Source organism: Lepisosteus oculatus, chromosome 7, assembly GCF_040954835.1.
Source record: "Lepisosteus oculatus isolate fLepOcu1 chromosome 7, fLepOcu1.hap2, whole genome shotgun sequence".
Classification (NCBI taxonomy): Eukaryota; Metazoa; Chordata; class Actinopteri; order Semionotiformes; family Lepisosteidae; genus Lepisosteus; species Lepisosteus oculatus.
Genome location: NC_090702.1, coordinates 14,092,404 through 14,103,122, shown reverse-complemented (window position 1 = coordinate 14,103,122; position 10,719 = coordinate 14,092,404). Strand labels below are relative to the sequence as shown.

Below are 10,719 nucleotides of genomic sequence, written 5' to 3'. Positions count from 1 at the left end.
TTCTAAAAAAACGTACATGGCTACATACTGTAATACAACGCGCGCTTAATTAACTCACCAGCTGCTTCTTGAAAGGATAGAAGTTGTTACAGACTCCAACAACTCCCGTTTTCAGTTTAAATGCGGTCCAAAGGAGCTGATTTGTGATTCATTGGTGAGTCTGACCGATCGTTTAATTTTCTTTCCACTCCTATAAATGTAGACATACAATATCAACAGAGTCGTACACGATGGTTACTGTATCTGGTATAACTTTGACAGAATCCTCAGTTCAGGAGTAAAATGTTACTCCAGGATATATCTGTGGTGCTGAGTCAGTGGTTTTTAGACCAATTAAAGAAGAAAGACATGCATTTATGCTCTGAATAATTGTGAAGTGTTTGTCAGCGCATTCCAGTATTACTGTACGTGATGTCCATGTAATACAAAATCTTCTCCACCCACAAACAAATCAATCTCAGTCATAATATTCACAAGCCATCAGCAAAATGCAACCTATTGTACGTTTTTTCGAAATATAGAAAAATGCTATTAAACGCGCATAATCATAACAGAATATGATAATGCTGGATGATACATCTTGGTTTAAAATGTGGTCTGTAGTCTTAAGTACGACCATCCGCAGTGCTGTTTCCTGCTTTGCTAGTTCAGTACAGATTTTTACCTCTTGCTGTTTGATATACTGTACATAGTATTGGGGGAGCTTGGTGTGCGTCCTTTGGAAGGGATAGAGGCTGCGCTTGATTTTTTTTACAAGAGCTTGCTGTTGCATTCCATAGCTCTGATTCTGTGAGTACTTAGCGCTAGATCTATGCAGGTGTATGGCAGTGTTTAATCCACGATTATTTAAAACAACCATTTTCCTAATCAGCACGCTCTTCCTTTCCTTTTTCCCCAAGAGGATTATCTGGATTTTCTGATCGTAGATAAATGTATCCGTGGTACAATTAGTTCATGTTAGTGACATCTGCAGTGTTGCCACAGAGGGGGGCGAAAATTCTTCGCTGATCATCATCCCTTGATCCGGTTTGCCTGCACCCTCTCTGGCTGTGAATGGGCTGTGCTTTGTGATTATCTGCAGTCACTTTTGAGTCATTTCTGGAAGAAGATGGCGGACAGGGCTGAGATGTTTTCTCTCTCCACCTTCCATTCCCTCTCTCCTCCAGGTTGCAGGTAAGACTGCTTCAGCAGCAACATTTTCATTTGCGATAAATCAAGGACATAACGAAAACTCCCGGGCGCTTTGCTGCAGAGGCCAAGGCTGTCGCGGGAGGAGCAGTAGGAATGTCACTGGGTGATGCTCTCAAGTACCGCTACGACAGGTCTGTTGATTCTGGCGCATGGGAGGGTTGGATGGGGGGAAAGCCGTACATTAAAATATTAGATTTGTACTTTTGCTTTTATTATTGTTTCGATATTATTGCTTTCTTTCATAACTATATTTCCAGTGTATATATTGTAGCGTTGCAAGTTTTTTTATTTACCAATTGCTTCTGTAAAATAACACCAGTATTAACATTATATTTAAAAGGAGAGAAATAACCTGAAAGGATATCAAACGGTTGATTCTTTGTAATTCTTTGCTTTACACACGGTTATTAATTGTATTTATCAGACGTTCGAGGAGTTGCTTCTCAAGAGGCCCACGCCCTATTAGATGCATACATGAAGCCTCCATAGTGATGTATTTATTTACAATTATAATTGAAAGAAGGACCCCACTGCTGACATAAACCGATCACTATGTCTGGACTGCTTAATTCTTTTTTCGTCGATTTTAAAAGAGGACTTTGACCCGTGATGTTTATGATTGCTAAAGCTACCTATCCGTAACGTTTGACTTAATGCATATTCACTAGAACGAAATAAAACTTTGTTGACAGCGCACCTATACTGCAGAACACAAAAGAGTGAAATGTATAAAGTTGTACATAAAACTAATAAACCATTTCAGCACCTATCTTTCTATATTATCTCTTACTTGTTATCATGTGATTTAAAAAGACTAGAAGTGGGGTATTGAAGTTGAAATGGGTTGTATGAATGAATGTGAATTACAGTATATATCATAAAAAATGCTCATGCTGTTCTGAAAATAACCCTAATAAAATAGTTTAGTATGAACAGTAATTATATTAAAATGTAATTTTGTGTTTGCTTTTGTAAGGAAAGCAGCTTTTGTAGACATTTGTACTGAGCCATTCCAATTAGGGGTTGTATTCTAACTATTTTGATGAACACAAAAGTCCAGCAAGCTGCGGGATAATCATATTTTTGCACATTGCTCCAACAAATAATTTGTATTCACCCTACTAGGTAAGCATGTCCTCTTAATATGTATTTATAAACAACTATTTGTATTCATAAATATTGACGCAGGGCAACGATTCTGAAGGATTTACTACTGAAAGCCGTCTCTCTTTATTTGAGGCATGCTTCAGTGTGTGTGTTTGCACAATCCACATGCCACTCGGTGTCAGGCAGGGAGTGAAATCTCCCTGGCCCTTGGGGTATTGCAGGAAAAATAAGCTTTGGCCACTTCACAGTCTGAAGCAGTATAGTATTACTTTTCCCCCACCTTAACATCAGAAAATCAGTTCTATTGTAATCTTCAGTGAAGGTGTACCTCTAGGATCCATATTCTTAAAAGGACCACCATTTTGATTTAAACAACGTTGACACTTCCCTTAGGGCCATCAAAAAAAACAGCCCATTAAGGAAAGGCTGAAAGGAATGTCTGTAGAATTGGAGCATGATTTTTAGGTGGTGAGGAGGAAAAAAAACAGGATACATAAAATTGGAAGGACAAAAATAAATGCAATAAAGACAGTAAACAATAAATTACCTTCTCTATGCTCTACAGTTTTCATAGAAGAAAATATATATTGTAAGTTCAGATATTACTCTAGGAGGGTTTTTTTTTTGCTAAAAATAAAAATGAGAATAGATTTTTTTGATCCCAAAGGGAAATTGAGGTGTTACAGCAGCCCACCCCAAGACAAGCAAAGACAGATATCATAACAGACGAAAAATTAAAATAAGTATAGCAATACAAAATAAATATATAGAGTTAGGTGTGTGCAAAATATGCTCATAGTCACTGTAAAACAGTAAAATACGTGCAAAATGCACATAGGTACTGTATATACAGATTGAGTGTCCAAAAAGTACAATAGTGCAACATGCTGTCCATAGATGAGCAGATGAAGGGCAACAGTCCTAGCCTAGGGCAGTGTAACACACCCTGACAGCGGCCAGGAGGAAGGACCTGCAGAAACGTTAATATGAGAATATAAGTAGGTGAAGTGTGGTGGGGATTCTTTGATGTTTCTGAAACACTCACTGTTAAATAGAGCCATCACATCTTTTATTTTATAAGATCAACTGCAGTGAAACTGAACAACAACCCAGTCTCAAGTTACATGCTTTCCTCTTACGCAGGGGTATCACATATTCGTTTTCGAAACTAAATGAAAAATAAAGTGGTATTTTCAGTTTATCTTACACTTCTGTTTCAGTAGAATATTGGTCAGATTTCAGCAGGTTTTCACAAAATATTGGTCAGTGCAGAGCCACATCAATGAGACTTTCCAAGCACAATGGTGCAGTCATTCCCAATTTTATTTCCCTGTCATTCTGTATTTGTGTTCATGTCATGTCATAGGGAAAACAACCCTATCGGATATAGGTCTGTTTCATGCCAGACAACCAAAAAAACGTTTCTGTAGAAAGAGCAAGGTAACACAATAAACCTTGGCCATGGAAAGTCTGTTTTATGTGTTTGCTTTAGATTGCTAGTTGGTGCAAAGTGAAAGCAAGATGCTACAACTTTTTGCTTCTCGCCCTAACCTCAGTTACAGTACATCAATGTCTCCTTCCCGTGCAGAAACATTATGACATCATTATAATCGGGGCTTATAGTCACTGAATTAGAAACTCGATAATTAATAGTCTTTCTGTACAGTTCCCACCCAAGCACAGCAGCACAGTTAATGGGCACGACTTTCACTGGGGTGGGGCCAGTGACTTGGTGGTTAGTCTTGCTGCTTCACAGCTCGTGGGTTTTGGATTTCGTCCTAGACTGGGGTGCTTTGTGTGTGATTTCTATTTTCTCCCTTTGTCTGCATGTTATTTTTCTGGGTGGGTTAGGTTAATTTGTGTCTCTAAAGTGTTCTTGTGCGTGTGCACTATTGCCTTTCAATGGGCAAGTCCTTTCTAGGGTAGTTCCACCTTGTGGTGGGGTAGTGGAGGTAGTTCCACCTTGTATCCTGTGTTTCTGGGTTGTTATATACTGTACCTCACTGGGATGAAGTGACTTTCTTATAATGGTTGGCTGAATAAATCCTACAGTTGCTTATCTCATTATAGTACACTTAGGAAAGTACACAACATAAGAAGAAATACATATTTCTCATATTATTTTAATTTAAAATAACTAAAAGCCAATTGACCAGTTTTTGCAGATACAGTATTTTTGCCATTCATCTCTAGCTCCTATTACTTATCTTTTAAAAATGTAACAATTTGGCCTGCAAGCCTCATTCCCAATGCACTATACCTGTACACACAAAAAACAATAACATTTGTTATACTGTATATCATTGTGAAGTGTTATGTGATAACAAATGCAAAGTACTTCACATATGTAAAGTTTGTAAAGTCTACTGAATTGTATTACAAAATAAACTGTAGTGGTAAAACCTCTTCTATACAGCTGCACTGACCCATCCATCCCTTTTTGTTTTTTTAACAGGTGAGAATAAAGCTGAGTCTGTTCTCTTAGTTTGGTACTGATTTACATGGATTGATTATATTGATGTGCTGAATATGGTATTTGATGCACTGAGGACAATAAAAAGCGTCTCGGGGCACATATCGTCGAACAAAGCACAGCAGTATCTGGCACTCAGAATAAATACTGAAATTTGCTGAGTAATCTACCTTGAAGTGAACGTGTGAATGTCTGAAAGTAGGTCTTTTCGGAGCATTTATTATTTTGCTTAAAAATAAAAAACAATACAGTAGCAACTGTGAGGTGAAGGTGAGCAAGATGTTTTGCACATGGAGTATGTGCAGAATACTAGTATTAAGAAGCAACAGATACATAACAATAGTCCATTAACAAGTTACTTATCCAGAATTTTTATTACTGAAATTTTTAACTGGGATAAGTTACAACAAATAACAGAACAGCTCTTTGTTATAGGACTTTGCAACCAAACGATAAGCCATGAAATTTCCCAAATAAATGACAAACGGCAATTAAAAGAAAAACGATAGTATTTTTTCACCACTATTTTAGAATACTTCTAGCATTGTGAAATTGATGCCCTGCAGGAGAATAGGAAAGTTAGATGCCTCAATAGCTAAATTCTCAGAAGCAACAGTAATTTAGACCAATTAAGTCAACAGTCAAATCGATTACATCACTAAGAGCTCAAGTGGAATGAAGATCAGAGGCCCCTGTGGTTCTTTTGGATTAGGAGGGGATATCATTAAAATTTGCAGGTGTAATGAAATATAAAAGCATTAAATACTTGCTTTTGTGCCCTAAGCAGTTAGTTTGAATATTTGCAATCCGTTGCAGGCAAATATAATGCATACAGAAAGAGACAGCAAACATGCTGTGTTTGATTTTGAGGAGATTGATCTTAATGTTCAAGCTTTGTCCCTGTACACACTGCAAAATACTGCTGATGTGAATCTGCAATGAACTACTTATTTGTCTTCCCTATGAACGCCTCTTGCTTGTGCACAGCTATGGTATATGTTACTGATGGTAACAAAATGTGTTCAAATGAAATAGCAGATGTGTTCAAACAAAATATACATAAAAAGCATAAGACACAAGATACTCCACCTCCCTCTCTCCCTTAGGAGTAAACTAGCCTGTGTCGCCATGGCATCTTTCCCAACAGGCTGCAGAGAGCCATGGAAACTCACCCACAGAGAAAATTCATTGGCTGTTTTGAAGAACAGATTTCAGAGTCCTGCAAAATTTAGTGTTATACAGTATATTCCCTATGTTTTTGTGACTTCTGTGACTTAATTTGGCAATAATTTTATTGTTCATGTTAACTTGTATGTTTAAAGTGTACTGCACTCAATTTGAAGATGTCAAAGTTCAGTGAAAGGTTGTGAATCTGCTGTCTGCTGATGTACAGTATACAGTACTGCTGGTGGAATCCCATGAGCTGTGCACACTACAAAAGTTTGCTCACCCTTTGTTCCAGGGTTTATAGAAGAACAAACATTTTATGTAGCACCTATGAATAGAACACACCCCTGTAAAAAACCTGTAACTCCTTGTGAGCTCATATCTTAAACATCGATGTGTCAGACTTTTAAATTAATGAGTTTAGGACATTTTCAGAATTGATCACAGAGTTGTGATCTTCAACGGACAACTGCATGTTCTAACAATCTGTTGCAACACATATATCGTAGGAAGAAACACAAACCTATTGATATTCTACAAATCCAAGTATCTTTATTTTTCTTTATATCTAATTAAAATTGTTCATGATAAGATCATTTATAACAGCTATTTTTGTCAAGGTAGTCTGATGAATTTGACTACAGTATATGCTTTGAAAATGAAACCATCTGATTTTAAAATCTTACTAGTGGCTTTGCAGAGAGTGCCTCATACATAATGTTAATACGTAGTGAGGGGCTGATGACTCCCTGCAGTCTGCTAGCTGGGCAATCTTTTAATATTAATGGAGCTGCTTAAATTCTATCCTTTGAAGCCAGCTGCTACCTTGAATGTGGGAGTCAGTAATATGAGAGGAAAAATAAGAAGCTTAAATAAAACACAGAATGAAAAGCTTTAAGTAAAATTATGAGTGGTTTATCTTTAGTACATGAAATTACTTGGAATCATTTGACAAATGATTGGTAGGTTTTGCTAAACCTGATACATTCTGACGACATCAGGTGGTGCCGATAATCTTTTTGTTTATGTTTACTAAGGGAGTTTGGTTAGTATGCCAACCAAATCTGATGCTCAGTTGCACTGACTGTAAACACAATAAATCATATCAGGTGCATATCTCTGTATTCATCGAATTAAATCCCAGAATGTATCATTCAGAATGAAACAGTAAAGAGAGACTGGGCTAGGCTTAGGCTAGGGTCTTATTTTCATTTTCACTCTCAGTACAAGAGGTCATTGTACATACAGTATGTGAGAATGGTGAATGGATCAAGAAATGTCATTCCTGTAACAATACTTACAGATTATTATAGGAAAAAAAATAGATATCAGATAGTGTTTTATAAAAATAGTCTTTTATTAAATTTAATAAAAGACTATTTTTATTTTATTTTTATTTTACTTAAAGATAATTTTTTTTATCTAAAAAAACTTTCTCTATTAAAACATTTAGATAATTTTTAAAGGCCATTTTTATTATTATTTTTATTAAATAGCCTTAATTCTTTTTATTATAGGCATAGAAAATACTGTTTATCCTGAGCACATCTTTCATTTTCTTGTGAATAAATAGCTCTTCGCAATTTGACGTGACTTTCCCAGATTTCTTGGTAAAACAACCCATTTCTGTTGTCCCTGGTGCACACAATGGCCGTGTCTGGCCAGGCTCCGACAGTGGAGTGCCTGATGAATGACTGCATGATGTGAAAGGTAATTTATGGTAGAATCATCATTATTAACCAACAATGGAAGAACCGAGTCTGTATCTTAGACCAGACAGTCTCTGATTATAAAATTACCCTTGACAAAAACTTTAAAAAATCATCAGAGCCTGGCAGTGACATGATAATTAAAATGCGAATAAATATGCAAGTAGACAGGTGCAGTTCCACTTTAAAACTAAAGCATGTGGATAGCAATCACAAAATGAAGTATAGGTTATTATCAACGAATGTTATTATCATTGATTACCAATTGAGAATATGTTATTTTTTTCATTCTTTTTAAAATGGACTTTTAGCAGGGCTCCATCACTGAGATCCTAATTGAAATTTGGTAGCATGGCAGATGGATGAAGTACACAGACAATATAATTACAATGTTAAAATCAACTGTTAAAAGACTGGGTGCAAGATCTTTTTTTTTTTCCTGAAAAAGAAAATTACAGTGAATTAATTGATGTTAATCTCAAAAATGCAAATTAGGTCACTTTACATTTTATACTTTCCAGGTTATTGTGTGTGTCTGATGCCATAATAGCACATTTTTTGTACGTTAACTGCCTTGGGTTTCTTAGCTAATACATTTCTTCACAATGCTCTAAAGTTTGAAATAGACTACACTACAGTATAGTGTAAATGGCACAGCATTATATTTTACATACGTAATGTATATATTTAGCAAGTGCAAAGTCACAGAGCCAAGCATTGTGCTTGTCGGTGGCTTAGCCCACCCTGAAGTGTGTCATGGTTTGAACTGCACTGCAGCTCCACCTTGGATGGTTTTGGCAATCACACTGATTGTGAGTGGCTGACTTTAGCCACTCTGGAAGCTATTGAAAAGGGCCCACTGTTCAGGTAGAAGATAGAAGTTGTGTGTGCAAGAAGTGGGGTCTGTGGTAAAGAAGTGATTTTCTGGTGGATGTTTTCTCCTGCTGGCCCTACTCCCATAGACCAGAGCTGTTTAGTTATAGTACTGTATATAGTTACTCATTGGAATAGCGGTATTAACCATATGGAATGGTTTGATTGAAGGTAGGCTGATGGTGGATTGTGGAGGGTGTGGATCATGGGTATGGGCAGGTGTGGATTAGAGCTGATCATCTCCAGGAGCTTTCCTGGTTCTCTAATGTAGGAGGGAGCCTTGTTGCTCAAGACTGGGACCCAAATGAGGCAAGCTGAGTAGAACAAAGAGTATTTGTCCTGCTTATTGTGGAGTTTCACATCTGTACGTTTAGTATGAATTGATTGGTGCCATTCTGGGGCACAATTTATTAATTATTAGTCAATTAGTCATAAGTTAATGAGTCAGTTGGCAATGTAGTTTTTTTCAGTGACAATTTGACTTGAAGGCTTATGACGTTGTTGCATGAGCAGCGAGAGAAAGAGAAGAACAATTACAAAGTTAATAAGATAACAGGACATGGCAGTGTTAAAAAGTGCCAGTGTCAGGCAGAAAGAATTTATTGAGTCAAACAAACAAAAACACCCTCAGATAAGAATGTGGGTGGCTTTAAGGCTTACTCTGCAGATTTTGCCAGTCTTTGGCAGAGGCAAAGAGAAATGTGCCTAAAGTTGAACGTTATTTGCTAGTTAGTTGATAGGATGGTATGGAAAACTATGTGACATATTAACATTTTAACATAACATATTTATGTTGTGTGCAGAGAGGGTGGATCAGTGAGAAAATAAAGATCACAATATTGAATGTATTGAATGTAGAAATAGGTGGCACCAGTGATAAATCTTTTGGAAGATGACAAGAGGTTCTTAGTTTCTTGGTACCTGCTCCGTGTGAGGATCCAATTTGTTGAGGAGATTCTGGCTAGTTTTAATTTTTTCTGCAGTCTTAATCAGTTCTTTGTATTTGACCATTCTGTCAAGGGTGACACCTGCTGTAAGTAAGAGTGTGAATTGTACTTTAGCCATCACTTTGTGATAATATTTGTATTTGCATGGTGGAGGTTAGATGTACATTTTTGCTGTTTGTTTCTTTGTAACTGCTATCTTTGCTTTCTGTGGTCATATTTGTAACATTGTCAAATAGTGAATCTTATAGCTCAGAGGAAATATGTCTCTTTGGCACAGCAGATGCTGTCTTCATAGATAAACTTCAAGGTGTATATTGGGGACAGTTTATTAAGGAGCAAAGTGAATAGTTTTGGGGCTAAGATGGATCCACCCGGGTAGTTCATTCGTCAGCTTCCCTCAGGCCCTGACCTTGCCACTAACAGGAATCCTGAGCCATTAGTCTCAGACTAGCAGTTCAATGGTGTCAGTAACCTCTGGGGGGAGGACTCTTGCTATGTTGACATGAAGACCTGTGAGCCATACTATGCCATATACTTCAGTAAGATCAAATTTCAAAATTTCTTTGAAAACAATCTGATAAAAGGGGTTAATGCCAGAACATGATAACACATGCATTCTATTTGTTGGAAGCCTGCTGTTTTGATATTCAGGAAGTTTTCCATTTCTGATTTTTGTAATTGTTTGATGGTAGGTTTGAAACTTTGCCTGGTTTTTCGGAGGCTGGTGACCTTGGACATTTTTCAGAATTTTGTTTTCCTTCTCAGATGCCCCTTGTTAAAATATGATCCGGCCTGGAGTGGGCACATGGACCAAGCTGTTTTAGGAACTTTGTTAGGAAGTTCTCATAGCTAGCTGCAATTCCTGGCTGGATGGTTCATTGTACTTTGTGCAGTTACAGGGCAGTGAAGGGCTTATGCTAATTATGGAATTTTTCTGCCTTTGGAAAACTCTGCACAGACTCTGTATTGCTTTCCATTCCATTTTTGAGCATCATATGAAGGAGATGGCTGAAATCTGATTGATATTTGCAGATTGTCAGCAAGGTTGCTGCAAAGTAGTGTAGGAGTCCATCGTGTTTGAAGTTACTCACTTAAGTGAGTGAAGTTTAGGTTCTTTATTGTCTCTTCTGATCTGGTTTGGTGAGCACAGTCCAGAGATTCAATCATATTTTGTTCTAATTCTGCTTATTTACTGTAGTAGCTTATTTACCTTTATCCAGTTAACTTGTGTTGTTGAAATTCTCAGACAGAC

General features: G+C 37.1%; 1 protein-coding gene across 4 annotated transcripts in view; it reads left to right on the top strand.

Annotated features, from left to right (window-relative positions):
* Nucleotides 1-640: 640 nt before the first annotated feature.
* The window catches only part of mapk8ip2 (mitogen-activated protein kinase 8 interacting protein 2), a 78,650-nt gene continuing 68,571 nt past the window's right edge, over nucleotides 641-10,719 (top strand). For 2 of the 4 annotated variants that reach the window (XM_006633737.3, XM_015353237.2), the window contains exon 1: nucleotides 641-1,173. In XM_006633737.3, the coding sequence (XP_006633800.2) occupies nucleotides 1,109-1,173 (65 nt within the window). In that variant the 5' untranslated portion in view covers nucleotides 641-1,108. Of the gene's footprint in view, nucleotides 1,174-1,199; nucleotides 1,323-10,719 lie in introns of those variants that run through there. The other 2 variants (XM_015353239.2, XM_015353238.2) reach the window with 2 other exon arrangements.